General features: G+C 37.8%; 2 protein-coding genes and 1 long non-coding RNA gene across 6 annotated transcripts; 2 read left to right on the top strand and 1 right to left on the bottom strand.

The window, feature by feature from the left end:
* The first annotated feature begins 240 nt into the window (after positions 1 to 240).
* LOC119010948 lies at positions 241 to 3,805 on the top strand. 2 transcript variants are annotated; one of them, XR_005072091.1, is made up of 4 exons: positions 241 to 389; positions 1,291 to 1,397; positions 2,239 to 2,650; positions 2,813 to 3,805. It is a non-coding gene; the product is annotated as an uncharacterized LOC119010948 (long non-coding RNA). The 2 variants fall into 2 exon arrangements; XR_005072090.1 differs by lacking the exon at positions 241 to 389 and having other exon boundaries at positions 1,186 to 1,397; positions 2,813 to 3,801.
* A 211-nt stretch (positions 3,806 to 4,016) lies between these two features.
* On the bottom strand, positions 4,017 to 11,338 carry LOC119010945 (SLAM family member 9-like). 2 transcript variants are annotated; one of them, XM_037083580.1, is made up of 6 exons: positions 11,275 to 11,338; positions 8,278 to 8,601; positions 7,909 to 8,193; positions 7,237 to 7,335; positions 6,706 to 6,749; positions 4,018 to 5,192 (listed from the first exon to the last, which is right to left on the bottom strand). In XM_037083580.1, the coding sequence occupies exons 1-6, from the start codon at positions 11,330 to 11,332 to the stop codon at positions 5,055 to 5,057; spliced, it is 948 nt and encodes a 315-aa protein (XP_036939475.1). In that variant the 5' UTR covers positions 11,333 to 11,338; the 3' UTR covers positions 4,018 to 5,054. The 2 variants fall into 2 exon arrangements, with proteins under 2 accessions (XP_036939476.1, XP_036939475.1); XM_037083581.1 differs by lacking the exon at positions 7,237 to 7,335 and having other exon boundaries at positions 4,017 to 5,192.
* Positions 11,339 to 12,972: 1,634 nt separating this feature from the next.
* LOC119010947 lies at positions 12,973 to 16,952 on the top strand. 2 transcript variants are annotated; one of them, XM_037083584.1, is made up of 5 exons: positions 12,973 to 13,050; positions 13,256 to 13,401; positions 14,907 to 15,215; positions 15,299 to 15,583; positions 16,094 to 16,952. In XM_037083584.1, exons 2-5 carry the CDS (start codon positions 13,350 to 13,352, stop codon positions 16,222 to 16,224), a joined length of 777 nt encoding a protein of 258 aa, XP_036939479.1. In that variant the 5' UTR covers positions 12,973 to 13,050; positions 13,256 to 13,349; the 3' UTR covers positions 16,225 to 16,952. The 2 variants fall into 2 exon arrangements, with proteins under 2 accessions (XP_036939479.1, XP_036939478.1); XM_037083583.1 differs by having other exon boundaries at positions 13,012 to 13,162.
* Positions 16,953 to 16,995: the final 43 nt, after the last annotated feature.

The raw sequence follows: 16,995 nt of genomic DNA on the forward strand, positions 1-16,995 counted from the left end.
CACAATGATAGACCAGCTCCTGTTAGAGGCATGATTTAGTGCTCTCATATTTGTATACATCAGGCAGTGGTGGACTCAGGATGTGTGAGCGGCAGGGGCGAAAAAAATACAAAGGGCACCAGCTGCATGTGGTGGGGACTGTGATTATAACTAATGCACCTCTGTAATAAAACACCCAGGGAACTGTTTGACTGGAAGAGCACCCCAGAGCTTCATCATGTTTTATCTATCACAGGGACATCCAGTTTTTTCCGAAGATGCAGGCAACAGGGAGGGCGAGTTCCTTACCGAGTCCACTGCTGACACCAGGTTTTAAAGTCACACTAGTGCCGTGGCTTTATGGATGACACTGTCGTTCAGTCCATCGATTTGGTCCAGACCACAGTTCAGTGAGTGTCTATCAAACATGGACTCTGAAATGTGCATTATAAATAATTGTCATTAATCTCATCTAAATATTAACATTAACAAAATAATACAGTTTTAGAAAATGGGTTTCTTGATTTAACAATGTTTAAGTTTTTGTCATCACCCATTGGCCTACGCTACATGTCACATGATCACTGATTATTTTTGTTCAAATTTCTATATGTGAACTTCAACATATTCTTTAATTTAATATTATAGCTGCAATGCATCAGAAGAGGAGGTCAGTTTAGTTAGGTGGTCTGCTTGATGGCTACATTTTGTTACACTCTTGTTTTGTTTGGTTTTCTGTCAATTAGTGTCTTGGTGCAGGGTCATTATTGTGTAAAATGACTTTGCAGGTGCATTTTTCCTTCTCACACCATTTCAGAGGGAGCATTTATGGTTTACCACAAGTATCCGTCATGTTTCTGAGTAATCTAAAAATGGTGTGAGCTTTGAGAGAGGAAGTGGTGCAAGATTGTTTAGCCACCAAGTGTTAAAGTGAAACAAATACAACAGCTACACAGTACAAACTGCAGTGTTTTGAAGATGTTATCTGTACTGACACAAGTGTAGTTATTTCCTTCTTCGTTTTCTGTCAGATAACTGTGGTTTCGGAGACAAAAGATAATAACAAATAATATAACTCTGGTGCAACGCGCAGAGCTAGTTCCTCTTAAGTGTACAAATGAAGCATAAATTAATCGATTTTATTTGTTCAAGATATTCAGAAGAAAATTACAGGATGTGTTAAAAACAGCCTAAAGAGGAATTTAACTGGAGAAGTTAATCTGCTCACATCATGAACATGGTGACATTCTGAAAGTCTATGTGGTTTTGACAGGAAAAGCACAGACTTTAACTCTGTGGTGCTTCTGTTAGAACGAAACAGGAGACACATCATAACGGTCAGACGGAACAACTGAACAGAGACTCTATAATGTCCATCGTTGTGATACTGGGATTGCTGGTCTGTGTGAAGGCACAAGGTAGGAAAATGAATGTGTCTAATTAAATGTAATTAACAGATACAGCTGAAAATGATCAACATATAAACATTACCTGAGTGATCATATATGTAGGAAGAAAAAACGATTTCTAAGATTTTGAGAGGAAAGAAACAAAGTGATTTCATTACAGTGAATATTCCTGCTTCTTCATGTTCATGGCTGAATGGGATGGCAGCTTGAGCGATAACACAGGAAAATACACATTCTCCAAGCTTTGGTAAATTACGATAAACTATGATGAACATCTCTTCTTCTTCTTTATTTGGTCAGAAATTAAGCCTGCTTTAAATCGGTGATAGACAATATGGATTTTTCTTTTTCAACCAATACCAATTACCGATAATTACCTGACCCTCGTGGCTGATTTTTTTTTTTTTTTTTTTTTGATGTTTCTAACCTGTAGTTTACTCACAGCTGAGGGTGAGCAAGACTCAAATGTAGAGAGCAAAAATGTTTCATGTAGTTTGACTGCAGTCTACACAGCAGTGTGCTTCACTTGTTCTTCTGTGTTTATTGACAAAATGCGACACATTGTTAGAGGAGCACCCTGCGTCATACTGTATCAGAGTGTTTAGATGCTTGTTGAGTCACTGAATACAATTTGGCTTCATATTATCAGGTGCATTTATAATGATCTTTTTTTTTTATTTTAACCAATGCTTATATAGGATTGATAATATGAATTTCCCCACATCAGGCTGATATTTATTTTGCATCCTGATTTTGAATTACGATCCAATATTTCAGAAACGAAGGAGAGAACTGGAATAATGTTCAGTGCTGATGAAATAACTGTATCATGTGTTTGCTGTTGTTACAGGGTCCAGTGCTGTGACTCCTGTGTTTGTGCAGAAGGGAGACGATGTGATGCTGAATCTCACAGAAGCTGATGATCTGGAGAACAGTATTGTTTTTTGGAACTTCAATAATAAAAGTATTAATAAAGACTTAATTTTAGTCAGATGGCTTCCTCGTACTGAACCAGAAGTCTCTCCAGGTTACAGAGGAAGGATTGAGTTTACTGTGAAAAAGTACTGTGTGAAACTGAAGAATCTACAAGAGACAGACAGTGGAGTTTATACTGGACGAGTGATGGGGTCTGTTGAACAAACAACTCAATACAACTCTCAGAGTCTACCTGGTGAACGACTCAATCACCTGTAACCATAGCAACCAGGTCAGCTGGACCAAAGATGTGACAAAAATTCAAGATTTCTGCCTCCGACATCATGGTAAGACTAAAAAACGACCAGAGGACAATAAAGCACAGTTTGGAGTCAAGTTAAACTTAAAGTGTTTAAGAATTTTTCATTTCTAAAGTAAACTTTTATTTGATTCTTGTTTTAATGATAGTCATCATTGAATGAATCAGATATTGTGTTGTTGTGTTCCAGGTTCAGAGTGTGTCTCTGCTGGTATCTCGGTGTGCCTGCTGAAGACAGTCTTGTTCTCCACTGGTCTGATCATCATGGTGTCTGCTGTCATCAGCGTTCATGTCTACGTGAAGCTCAAGAAGCAAAAATAAACAAAGAGTCCTCCACCAACGTACATCTCACACACTTTAGTTAAAGGTACCCTGAGTTCTTTTGTCTTTATTAGGAATGAGGAAATATTTGCAACACTTTTGTAAAGCCTCAAACATTCTCTCAGTGCATTTTGGCAGTTAATGCTTCATTTAAAAATACGCACAGTTGCTTTTCAAACGAAACTTTGTACATAAGATAAAGCACAAACATGACCATGTTAGAAAATAACTACTGGGGGATGGTGAATTGAAAAAACAACATAAGTTCTATATGTGTAAAACCAAGACCAACAACATAAAAGGCAAGTACTTTACTGTACGTGGTCCTGCTTATAATATTCTAGAAAGACTGCATGTGTTCACTTATAATTCACAACGTTTGTTTCAGCATGTTTCAATCTTTGGGTCAACTCAGTGATCTGTGGTACATGGACCATTACTGGACACTTATTAAAGCCTTAAAGGTGTTATTTGTGAGAAAAGTTGATTTTTTGAGGCTCATTCCCAGCTTGTCATGTAATGATACCCTGGGACTGCTGGATGTGCTGGACGGGTCAACCGCCATCCCAAAGCTTCAGTTTTGAACGAGTGAGAATGAGACTCAAAAATCAACTTTTCTTACATATAGCAACTTTAAACTCGTCTCATATATTTGATGATCTCGTGAATAAGTAGAAGCTGAAATATTATGTGTGACAGACTTTTGTTCCCCCTCTTGTACTCTGCTAACTGTATTTCATTGCCTTTGTTCTTGTATTCAGTGCAATGACAATAAATCTAATGAATCAAATCTAAATAATCTCATTTAATATTGCAAGTTTATTTTCATTTTGAAAGAATCAACCCGAGTTTCTGTTGTAGGAAAAAAAAATTTGATTACACTCAAAAAAAAAAAAAACAGTGATGTTTCATTCATGTTAATGTGAGTGCATTTGATTCTAAAGTGGATTTTCAAAAGGATAAATTAAATTCTATTGCTAGAAACAATAACACGTCATGACAGAGTAAACAAAAATGTGAATAGTTTCTAAAGACAAAGTGAGGAATAATCAGAAACAATTCTTCAATAACTTTTATTCAAGGACTATGTAGCAGATAATAAGTTACAAGAGAACAGACTTGGACTTGGAGATACCATGTTAATAAATTGGTAGGTTACAATTTGTCCATAAATATCTGTGAGTCGACATGCTGAACACTTTCTTCTATGATTATTAGGCTAATAGGGTGGTGTAGGATTGCGTGTTTTTGCATTCTAACCTTGAAGTTAGCATCACCCTGGTTCCCTTGACAAAAAGCCTCTAAGATTTCCAAAGTGGAAATAAAATCACTAGATAGCAGCACACAAAAATGCAAGAATGCAAAAAAAAGAGAACAAGAAGGGCAAACAGGGGAAAATAAAACAAAAGGGAAGGATAAATAAAAGAGGCACAGCAGATGAGAAAACAAACAAGGAAATCTTTAAGTTTAATTTTCAAAACAAAGAAGATTCAAAATTAAACAGGAAAAAGAAAAAAACAGACACCCCCACAATCCAAAAAAAAAAAAAAAATTAAAGGTGTTTTAAAAGAGACTGACGACTATACAGTGTATATACTTTTGTATATACACATACATACATATCTATGAACAGCACTCAAGTACATGCAGATAAATACACAAAAGGCTGCATATATATTCCTATATCCACATAAATATACATATGCATATAAAATATAAATGCATCTGTCCATACCTAATGTTCAGCTTCAGGATTTCATCTGAGACAGCCCATAATACTGGTACCAAGATAAGAGACTAGAAAGTCTCTTTGTGATGTTTGAATTCATATTAGATCCAACAGCTCAAACCTGATAATTCTGAAAATGTCTGATGTTTAGTCACATTTCTTCATTGCTTTACAGCTATTTACAGAGAAACGTGTATGAGAAAAGTCTTTCCCGAGCAGAGCAGGTTTTATAAAGTGTGATTTTAACTCTCAGTGACTGTAACACGAGGTGTGAGGGTGGGGATCAGCTGTCTGGTGTGTCGCCAGCTTTGGCATCATTAATGAAAAACTGGAAATTGCAGCAGCTGCACATTGTAGAGTCATTTCAGGACCTATGAAGCTTTTATATTGTAGAATACACAATCTCTGTCTCCTCAGTGGGTCTCGTAGGTCCAGTGTGAGGCTCCAACAAGCTGTAGATGGCGGATGGTGGGGAAGAAGAATCACTTGTTGGATCCAGAGGTTGAGCTAGAGCTTCCATCTGGTAAATAAATAAGAAAAAAAATTAAGCAAAAACTGTTTCTAATTTTTACTTTATACTTATTTATAAAGGTGTTATTATGCTGTATTAACATGTGAAGTAATCTCAGTATGATTAACATCAGCTATATGTCCTTCAAAAATGACAAGCCTCTGCATCATTGCAGTGGTAACCTCTTTTTCATAAAAGCATGATGAATTTGTATTATGACCTAGAAAGCATGAAATGGTAGTAAAACACACTGAAGGTGTTTTCCTTCAGCAGCAGAGGGGAGTGTAGGACAAGGTTTCAATGTTTCTAAAACTGTGAGAACAACACCTAGCAACTAAACACACACACGCACAAAGAAAGAAATGTTTTTAGCAACACAAACAGTACATTACAATTAGTAAAAACACTGCAGCTGAAATTAAGACTGAAAATGTAGATTTCTGTCTCTCTGCAAACATTTCTCTACACTGTATTTTGCTTTGTATCACATAGAAAGCATGGCATGCAAAAACACTTACCACCAGTGCAGAGTTTTCTGATAACAATATTTTCTACATTCACTCTGAGAATACACAGAATAACAAACTTCTGGCCCAGTATGAAGTCACAGGCAGCCACAGAGGGGACAAGAGGGTCCAGACAACCCTCCCTGGGACAGAGTTGGCCCCCTCTATAGCACATGTCACTGTAAACCCTCTAACCTTGAATAATAAAATAACATGCACTGAAAAATCTTGTGCTTCTTATATGTGCGAAACAATGTGATTATAAGTTTTCTAAGACTGGGTCCCCCTTTCTTGCCTCACAGTGGTTTCGTCCACTACCTCCCAACCCTGCCACCCGACAAGCAGCTATTTTGTAAAAGTTACCTGGAAATAAAACATGTGTCTGACATAACTTTATTTATTTTTACCACTTGATGGAAGAAAAAAAAAACATAGATTACATATAACAGTAGAGTTGTATAACCAGACTTGTATGTGACTCAAGTTACCTGATGTGTGAGTTCACATAAGAAGATGCATAAAGCACACAATGAAACACGCAGCAGTTTGAGTGGACTAACTGCCAGACCTCTGCAGCAGGTTTGAATAGATGGATCGTATCTATCTGGAGAGTCATCAGGCTCATTGGCTCCAAAGAAAACATTTAAGCACAAGCAGGCAGCACAACCAGTGACACGGCAGGCAGGAAGCAAGCAGCAGGACCTGGAACAGCAGACTAATGCAGAAGTTGGTTGGAAGAAGTCTCAGGCCACTTTGTCTGGTAAATGTATAGTGACGGTGTGCATAGGGAAAATAGATTAGAGAATATGAGGCTCCACTTTGAAAACACCTCAAATTTGTCAAAAACTGAAGCTTTGTCAAAAATCAACTTTCTTACAAACTCAACCTTTAAACTCAGTCTGAGTCTAAAGTGACTCAGAACCTGAAATTCTATCATTTTGTTTGTCTGTTTTTGTTTTTGTAGTTTTTGAGGGGTTTTTTTGTTTGTTTTTGAGAGCTAACAAAAAATCACTCACCTCAGGAACTGCATACACTGCATCTTCGGTGCTCTCTGTTTTTTCTGTCAGTCATAAAAAAAATACATGTTGCTTTTCTGCTGCTTAGTAGAATACATTTACATCTCTTGAGGTGCCCCTATACTGAGTCTGAATGCACATGCACAACAGCACATTTAAAAGCCTCTATGAGTAGGATTTTATATTGTGCAATGTTGTTGACTAACCTGAGATCTGATGCTAAAGATGAATGATAAGGACAAATGTAATTCAGAGTCTGTCTCATTTTTCTACATTGGACATCCGTTCTGGCTGTAGAATAATTCAAATAATTACTTCTATTACTAAATCTATAAGGAGTTTAAGACACACAGAAGTTTGGTACAACACTGGTAAAGAATGAACAGTTGTGGATTCCTAACCATATGGTGTGGCCTGTGACCATACGGCCTACAAACACAAAGGGGGTTTATCTGTATGGCACCTAGGACACTGTAAACAAACAGTATTTTGTGGATTTTACTTTGCAATTCCGTGTTAAAATGGACTTACGTTTTCTTCTCCAGAGAAGATAACAAAAACCTGCTGCTGCAGTTATGATGAGAAACAAAAAGCTGATGGAAACAGACACAGCGACGTTAACGCTATGATCTGTAAAGATAAACAAAACCAGTTTAGAAAATGATACCACATCTTGCCAGCCTGTCTTTGATATTTATTAGTCAAGTGACTTTACTGCAAGATTGTGATGAACATTAGTCATCAATGCATGTTTCTTCATATGTATGTATTGTATATGTATGTATCTTTATGTATTTATCTATGTTTGTGGATAGCATTGTGTGTATTCTAAAATGTGTATTTGTTTACTCAAAATCACTGTAATTTCTACATTTGAAAAAAAAATGCAAAGTGCAGTTTAGTTTTATTTTGTTTCTCAGATTAACAGATACATTCACCCACACTAATTTGTTCAAGTGCTGGTCTTTATGTTCTTTACTCAATAAAACAAATTGGAGGCAAATAGCTCGCACTTTGGAAATTGCAGTACCAAATTGAAACAGGTTAGGTTGTCATTTACTGGACAGTCTAAGTAATTGTGTCCATCAAAACAAGATTGAAATGAAAGTTTACTTTGTATAGAAAATGTTGATATGCTCTAAGTTTAACCAAACTCCAAACTGTCTATTATTACCAGTTGCTTGTTTTGTTCTTACATCTTACCGGCACAACAGGGGCAGAAATCTTGAATATTTGTCACGTTTTTGGTCCAGCTGACCTGGTTGCTATGGTTACAGGTGATTGAGTCATTCACCAGGTAGACTCTGAGAGAAGCACCAGAGGTCGTGACCTCTGATCTCTCTCCTCCCTCCTGACTGCAGGTTTTGGCGTCACATGTAAAAGTGCTGCTGATGTGAGAGTCCTGTGTGCTGCAGGTCACAGTGAGGTTACAGGAGTCTGAGCTGTTGGACACAGAGTCCACTGTCAGCTTAACTGGAGACACTGGATCTGAGGAGGGAAAGAGGTGTGAGACGTTTTAGAGACAGGACAGCAGAAACTTCATTTCAGTGTCTCAGATGTGAACAAACCCACCTTGAACTGTGACTTTGTATTCAGTTGATGATATTAAACCAACAGCCCCCATCACATGTCCAGTATAAACTCCACTGTCTGTCTCTTGTAGATTCTTCAGATTCACACAGCATCTGTTCACAGGAAACTCAATCCTTCCTCTGTAACCTGGAGAGACTTCTGGTTCAGTACCAGGACGCCATTTGACTAAAACTGATTCTTCATTACTACTTTTATCAGTGAAGTTCCAAAAAACAGCACTGTTCTCCAGATCATCAGCTTCTGTGAGATTCAGCATCACATCGTCTCCCTTCAGCACAAACACAGGAGTCACAGCACTGGACCCTGTAACAACAGTAAACACATGATACAATAAACATCACAAACAATATATGGTTATTTGGTCTATAGGCTGAATGATATATCATTCCTACTATTTCCAACACATTGGATCATCAGTTCAAAAATGATGAAGTACCTTCAGCGCCTCATGGCATGTCAGTTGTTAGAAAATGGCTGTAAAATACTTTTTTTACTAATTTGTATGGATGGCGGATTATTGACTTGTCAAACTGAGCCCAGTGAGAGTGAGTTAGTCAAAGTGTTAGTCACAGCGGACAAAAATCTCCACAATTTCTGCCAAGAAGTTTGCATGAGAGGGGAAAATATAAGTTACTTAGACAAAAGTGCCAAATGATTAGTTTAACAAAAAAAAGGAACTTGGCTCAACTTAAACGTTTACTTCAATATACTGGTGCTTAAATCTTTTGTATAACTCAATGCAATGTTTTTGTAGTTTATCATCTTTCTCTCACACACAGCAGCAGCACTCAGTTCTGTGTTACTTTCATCACCATTTTCTTCACTGGATGGTGGATGGTTGGACTTCTGACAGATGGATCCAAAGCAGCTGGCTGGCTTTGCATTTCCTCTTTTCATCATTGAGTAACTGTACATATATAATATCTAATGTATAATATCAGACAGAAGCATGTTGTGCGTACAATGCTCTTAACAGAGAAACATATTATGCATACATCATGCAATTCACAAGGCAAAGGGAGGGTGCATTCGCGATTGGCAGCTGGGGGTCGACAATAGAGTGATATAGTAATTAGTACTAAAACCTGGAAGTCAGTTTTTTGCAATTCCGGTTCCCTTATCTTGAAGTCAGTTGGGGATTTTTTAATGGCTTTTCAGTGAAATGCCTGAAAAAAAGGTCTGTGGGGGCTTAAGATATTTACACATTTTCTTCTACAACATCAAATACATCATCAAATGTCCAACAACTGAATTATTAAAAAAAAAAGACTATGGAAGTTGTCACGGATAATACATTTCACCACACCGCACACAGACTCTCCACTCTTCAATAAAGTGGGAGAGGCCAATAAGCAGATCCTTTCACACAGTGATAGCGTGTGAGCTCCTCGAGGAGGAGGGCGGATCCTTGTGGGCCAGATCATCAGTACAGTGCCTGAGGACCTCCCTGTCACTTCAGTTACGCAGTGGTAATGTCCTCTAAGCCATAGCAGCCATCGTATGATGTGGCACAGCTGTTACACACATCTACAGCTCTTATATCGTGCTGTTTAAAATACCTACAGGAAAATAATGTTTTTCATATAAAGATCATTATTATTATAATTATCATAACACACAATCTCTCACAGTCTCTAATGCACTAATTCGACCAATCTAATGCACAGTCTCACCTTCTGTGGATTTTTACACAGTCAGAAATCTGCGTGGAAAGTGGCGTAAGTACATTTTCCGTGTGTACGCACTGTTTATACTCGTGGACCCTGCTGTCTGTTCATTCACCTCACAATTGTATTTTCAGCATGGGGCCCTCTGGTGTCTTCAGGAGCCCTATGCAACCGCATAGTCCGCAAACAGCAAGAAACGGCCCTGCTCTGATTATTGTCTTTCCCTTACCATAATTAAACAGTTTTAGTAATCTGAATTGTTTACATGACCCTAACAGCTAAGAGAATGTAGCCGGTATATGTTGTTTTTAAAGGCACTGACAGACCTGTTACTTTAGCATTTAGGTGCAAGAAGCATATAGTAACCACCTGTGTGAAAACTGCTAGTTATTTAAAAATAACACTGGTTGCTACAATAAATGAAAGAAGGACCATGAAACTGCTCTGAACGCATAAAGGAAGTGTGTTGCAATGGCTGTGGTTTCGGTTCTGTTGAGGTTTTTTGTCTAAAATGATAAAAAATTATCCTCCATCAAATTGCAGTTGCTCTAGATAGGACCAACCTTCCACACATTTCAACATGACAGTCACTCTTTGTCAACATTACTATATGATGTGTTTTAGCACTGTACAGTATATCTAAATGTAATAACTACCAAAATGAGGTCTGTGGCGTCTCCACAATGCGGACATGGACCAAAATAGCTCTGGTATAGTGCACCGAGACACTTTAAAATAATTGGTGTGCTGCAGCATAAAATAGGGCCATGTTATTAAACAAATATTATATCATATCTGTATACATTGTTTAGAAATCCTATCAAAAGGGAAGGATCATTTAGTCATGATAAAATGTATTGATACATCTATTTTTATTTTGAGTCAATCCCACATACATGTTAATTCTCATTATAGAGCAACAGAAGTCAGGATGATTACTGCTTTGAAATCAGGAGCCAACAAAGAAAAGAGATTATATTTCTTAAAAGGTTTAGAAGTACTTGCCTCAAATTTGTCATCAATAGTAGACTCTTTGTCTTTTGTTTTGTTTGTTTTTATTTTACCTTATTCTATGATCCGCATTTTTTTAAACTCTGTCATTCTTTGTTTTTTCCATTTTGTGTTTGTTACTACATATATTTGAATCTGTCAGATCAAGGTCCCTTGACTTTTGTCCTCCCTGCATTCAATTTAATTAACTGTAGGTCTTTAACCACAGTGTTTTAGTGCTGTGATACAACAAACAGATTTTCATAGCAAAAAGAGGGAATCCAAACCATGATGAATATTAGTAGAAAAAAGTTCTTACCTTGCATTTGAGAGAAATACACCAGAATAACAGTGAATACAAGCGGAATGTCTGCCATCGTAACTCACGTCACAAACAGTATGAGGAAGTTCAAATGTTGGTTGGTTAAGCAGGAAGCTTGTAAAAAATGTCCACCCCCTTGGATGATGAATATTGGTCAAAACAATTTGGACATAAATGAAGTGACTGCATAAGTATTCACCACCTTAAAGTCAGTATTTAGAAGCACCTTTGCCGTCAATCACAGCACTGAGTCTGTGTGGATGGGTCTCAATCAGGCTTATACATCTGAACAATTTTACCCCATTCTTCATCGCAAAACTGCTCAAGCTGTCAGGTTGCACAGGGATAAGGCCCTTTTAAAATCAAGCCAGAATTCTCTGTTGGACTGAAGTCTGGGCTTTGACTTGGCCACTCCTGAACATTAACCTTGCTGTCTTTAAACCATTTCTGTGCAGCCTTCACTGTATGCTTTGGGTCTTTGTCTTGCTGGCAAATAATTCTTCTACCAAGTCGTAGTTTTTGTGCAGACTGAATCAGGTTGTCCTCCAGGAATTCAATATGTTTTGCTGCATTCATTTTACCCTCTACATTTACAAGCCTTCCAGAACCTGCTGCTGAGAAAACATCCCCACAGCATGATGCTGCCACCACCATGCTTCAAGGTGGGGATGGTGTTTTTAGGTGATGTGCAGTCTGTGGCCCCCATGGGCCGGTATGCACTCCCAATAATGTCTAGGAATGCTCTTGACAAGTCAGTGGATGGTTTCCTGGTGGGATCTTCGAAGGACCTGGATCAAGCCATCAGGAAGCTCCTGGACTGTCTGTGGCAGTACTTGACAGTGTTGGATGCACGCACGATACTTAATGTCCTATAGGTGCTCAGTTGGATTCAGGTCACGGGAACAAGAGGGCCAGTCAATGGCATCAATGCCTTCATCATCTGGGAACTGTCTACGCACCTGTCAGATGGGCTCAGTGTGAACCTGCCAATGGCAGACCTGCCAATTCTGGTGTTCCCTCTCTAATGCCAGTCGATCTGAACATTGCTGAGATGTGAGCACAGGTCCCACTAGAGGACGTCGGGCTTGGGCCACCTCATGCAAAACCATTCTGTTTTTTGGGGTTGTCTTGCTTTTGCCTCTCCATTGCAGCTGTTGTCACTTCCAACTGCACTAAAGCAGGTGGAATTGATTCACAATCACTTGTGCTTCCTGGACAGATTAATTTCCCTGAAGTTTAACTGACTTGGTGTTATACTGTGATGGGCAAGTGTTCCCCTCAATGTTTTTGAGCAGTGTATATTCTCGTGTGAACTGCATCAGATGACTTTTATATATCTTTGCTACAATGAATCAAAAGGAGGTTAAATTAGATAACAACTTTAGATAAAGTTTTCAGTGGCTTTTGTTTGTTTGTATGTTAATTTTATTCCTGTATCTTGGTGCAATGTGAGTATTGTGTAAAATGATTTTACAGGCTCATTTTTCTATCTTGCACATTGTTTGTTTTCAGAGGGAGCATTTACAGTTTACCACCAGTATCTGTCATGTTTCTGAGTAATCTAAAAATGCAAGAGGTGTGAGCTATGAGAGAGGAAGTGGTGCAAGGGCATCTAGCCACCCAGCTTAGTTTAAGTGTTAAAGTGAAGCAAAACCTCAAGTATTGCAACAATTACACAGTACAAGCTTCAGTATTTTGTAGATTTAATATGTACTGACACAACTGTAGTTTCTTCTTTTTTGTTTTCTGTCAAACAATTTTCAGAGACCAAAGGTGAAAAATGAGCTAACTCTGGTGCAATGTGCAGAAGTAGTTCCTTATTATAAATGAAGTGACTTTGTTTATTCAAGTTATTCAGAATAAACTTACAGGATGTGTTGACATGGTAAAACAGCTTAAAGAAGAATCTAATACCAGAAGTTGATCTATTCACATCATGAACATGGTGACATTCTTAAAGTCTATGTGGTTTTGACAGGAAAAGCAAGGCTGTCACAAAGACTTTAACTCTGTGGTGTTAAAGTCAGGAGACACATCATAACGCTCACACAGGACAACTGAACAGAGACTCTATGATGTCCATCTTTGTGATACTGGGACTGCTGGTCTGTGTGAAGGCAGAAGGTAGGACAAGAAAACTGTCTAATCAAATGTTATTAACAGATACAGCTGTGAGCAGGCTTCTTAATAAAAGGCAAAAAGTTAGTTCAGATTTTCAGAGGAGATAATGACCTTTCATTTGTATGCAGTGTATAACCTTGCAAACGATGTACAAATTGATCACATGTTTAAGAAGAAGGACTCCTTTCTAAGAATTTGAGAAGAAGGAAACAAAGCTGAGTGATTTCATCACAGCAAATATTCCTGCTTCTCTGTGTAGATTTAAAGAAACAGTTTACTGTTTAAGATTTAAAACAATTCAAGTCCAAACGTATATTATGAGGTTGTAAACGTAACATAACTGTTTCTTGATGTGACGAATTTAACTTCCTCTTCTAATAAAAAGACCAATTCTCCAAAACAAATTCAGTCAACAAAAGCCTTGTTTTCACAGTAGTTGGGTATTAGAAGCTAACAGAGAGCAGTGGTTGAAAGAGTACTGAAAGTGTGTATTTAAGTAGGATTACAGTTATTACTGAAATGTTATACAATTACAGAACGACTAGTACTAAAGTTATACTTGATTAAGAGTACAAAGCATTCATGTGAAACGCTACATGTAGTATTATTAATTTTTTAACCGTTGATGTTTAAGGCATTATCGTGAGCAGGTGTTCAGTCACAGGTTTCTGCTCTGTCCTGCTCGGTGGTCGTGGTCACTTCTCCAAACCTGCTGCTGCTGCTGCTGCAGAATTTAATGGGGATTTGTCTGCATGTCAGGGTTTTATGGGCCTGTTGGTGATCAGATTGCCTCATTGGCCACTATGATTTTTAAAATAACTTAGTACATGGTACATTTACAAGTAAAAATACAGACTTGAAAAAGTATAAAAAACATTTTTGTTTAAATAAAATAACCCAAAAAGGACTTAATAACAGTAATTTGAGGGGTTGTACTTTATTACTCCAGTTGTAGAGACAGTAGTACAGTTCTGTTCTCATAATGTTGAATATTCTGAGCTTTTTTGATGCATCATGTTACTTGGCAGATGCTTTTGTCAAAAGTGACTGATACATTTTCATCACATAGAAACACTGAGAACAATTTGAGGATCTATCTCAGGGCCACTCTGACAGAAGAACCAAAGTAGCAAAGGATCAGAGCAGCTGAACAATAATCTGGTTTAGAAGAGGCAGAAAGAGGACAAAGTTCAACAAAGTCCAGTCTTATTCACAGGACACAGAGTGGTGATAGTGCAGAGATGAAAAGAAAAATAATAAGAGTTTGAGTTAGATTTTCTCCCAATGTCCTGGCGCAGTTTCACCTTTATCCTAGGGCATGTTTAGTCAAGACCAATTATTAGTTGTAGTAACAGCAGTATTGTAGTAGTAATAGTTGTGGGGCCAAAAATGTTTTTCCACTATGAGCAACTTCTTTCACTTGCAAACAGTGAAGTCATACATTGTTGTTATAGACATTGATTACAGCTGCTTTAAACACAAAGGTGATTTTGATGTTCTTCTTGCAGGTGCCAGCTCTGGGACACCTGTGTTTGTGCAGAGAGGAGAGGATTTACTTCTGTGTGTCAAGGAACGTGTTGAGATGAAAAAAGGCAGTGATTTTAAATGGAAAGTCAATGGCCGTACAAATATTGTAAAATTCTTTGGTAATAATGATCCAATTATTTATGATGATTACGAGGGAAGAGTTGAACTTTATGTACAAAATTACACTTTATGCTTGAAGAATGTACAAAAGGCTGACAGTGGACGTTACACTGCAGTTGTGAGTGGTACATTTGACCGAGTTGTAGCTGAATACAAGGTCACAGTTCTGGGTAAGTTCCTTTACGATTTCAAGTGTTGCTCCACAGCAGCACCCTGTTTCAAAACCCTCACACCTGTTCATTTCCCTCCTCAGATCCAGTGTCTCCAGTTAATCTGACAGTGGACTCTGTGTCCAGCAGCTCAGACTCCTGTAACCTCACTGTGACCTGCAGCACACAGGACTCTCACATCAGCAGCACTTTTACATGTGACGCCAAAACCTGCAGTCAGGAGGGAGGAGAGAGATCAGAGGTCACGACCTCTGGTGCTTCTCTCAGAGTCTACCTGGTGAACGACTCAATCACCTGTAACCATAGCAACCAAGTCAGCTGGACCAAAGATGTGACAAAGATTCAAGATTTCTGCCCCTGTCATGCCGGTAAGATGTAAGAACAAAACAAGCAACTGATAATAATAGACAGTTTGGAGTTTGGTTAAACTTAGAGCATATCAACATTTTCTATAAAAAGTAAACTTTTATTTAAATCTTGTTTTGATGGAAATAATAACTTAAACTGTCCAGTAAATGACAACCTAACCTGTTTCATTTCTATAATTTAGTTTTACTGCGTTTTCCAAAGAGTGAGCTATTTGCCTCCACTGTGTATTATTAAGTAAAGAACATAGAGGCCAGCACTTGAACAGTTTAGTATGATTGAATGTAAATGTTGATCTGAGAAGTAAAATAAAACTCAGTTGCACTTTGCATTTATTGAAATGTAGAAGTTACAGTGATTGTGAGTAAACAAATACAAATTTTAAAATACACTAAATATTATCCACATACATAGAGTGGAGTAACTGGTTTCTTACTTCCACTCCTCTCGTGCTGTTGTGTGACTGCCTGGATCAGTTTTGTAATGAAACAAACTGTTTTGTTGTGTTCCAGGTTCAGAGTGTGTCTCTGCTGGTATCTCTGTGTGCCTGCTGAAGACGATTGTGTTCTCCGTTGGTCTGATCATCATGGTGTCCGCCGTCATCAGTGTTAATGTCGTGGAGAAACTCAAGAAGCAAAAGTAACTAACGTCAGTGCATTAATGTAGTGATTGAAAAGAACAACGTCGGCCTTCAAATGCAGTGGAGTAGAAGGATGAAGTACCTCAATGTACTGTCGATTTTAATCAAGACTTTTAAAAATGAATGCGTCATCATTTAACCACGCTTTGATCATTACTGTGCAGTAGGGTCTATTCCAAGAGACATTTAAGGTCTTTGAAGGTGTACAAGATACTTAAAAGATTTTTTACGTGACTGTTTTCAAGGCTTATGTTGTGCTATGACGAGGCTAATAATCATTATAGATACAATTTTGGCGTCTAGGTAAAATGTTGCTATGCCACAATTTCTCCATTTACAGACATTCTAATATCTGGTTTCAACGTGGTCATAAAATATGAAGTGAGACAGAAATACATGGGTGATGCTATATTCAATGTATTTGATGCATTTTTTCCTTTATTTTTGAAATCTTATTGAATGTGTAATGTGTAATGTGTGTAATGATTAATGATTGATTGATTGCAATGCTTTTACTGCAATCAGAACATCTACAGTGTGTTCTTGATGATGTCACTAATATGTGTAAAGCTCAAGGCCTTCTCACAGTGGCTGCCTAAATGTTTGCTTCTGTGCACATACCAGAACTACCACCTGACAGTTATATGCCTCTGCTTTAAAGAGCGACATCCACTGCCCTTTGACCCTTAGTTCAACTGAGGGAAAGCTTGTCATATATATATATATATATATATATATATATATATATATATATATATATATATATATTTGTAG

The sequence above is a fragment of the Acanthopagrus latus genome, chromosome 21, assembly GCF_904848185.1.
Source record: "Acanthopagrus latus isolate v.2019 chromosome 21, fAcaLat1.1, whole genome shotgun sequence".
Lineage (NCBI taxonomy): Eukaryota > Metazoa > Chordata > Actinopteri > Spariformes > Sparidae > Acanthopagrus > Acanthopagrus latus.

Coding starts and splice junctions, on each gene's coding strand:
- LOC119010945 (XM_037083580.1), bottom strand. CDS start 11,332: ATGGCAGACATTCCGCTTGTATTCACTGTTATTCTGGTGTATTTCTCT. Junction 8,602..11,274: donor GTATTTCTCTCAAATGCAAG/GTAAGAACTTTT, acceptor CTGTTGTTACAG/GGTCCAGTGCTGTGACTCCT. Junction 8,194..8,277: donor ATACAAAGTCACAGTTCAAG/GTGGGTTTGTTC, acceptor TTCCCTCCTCAG/ATCCAGTGTCTCCAGTTAAG.
- LOC119010947 (XM_037083584.1), top strand. CDS start 13,350: ATGATGTCCATCTTTGTGATACTGGGACTGCTGGTCTGTGTGAAGGCA. Junction 13,402..14,906: donor GGTCTGTGTGAAGGCAGAAG/GTAGGACAAGAA, acceptor TTCTTCTTGCAG/GTGCCAGCTCTGGGACACCT. Junction 15,216..15,298: donor ATACAAGGTCACAGTTCTGG/GTAAGTTCCTTT, acceptor TTCCCTCCTCAG/ATCCAGTGTCTCCAGTTAAT.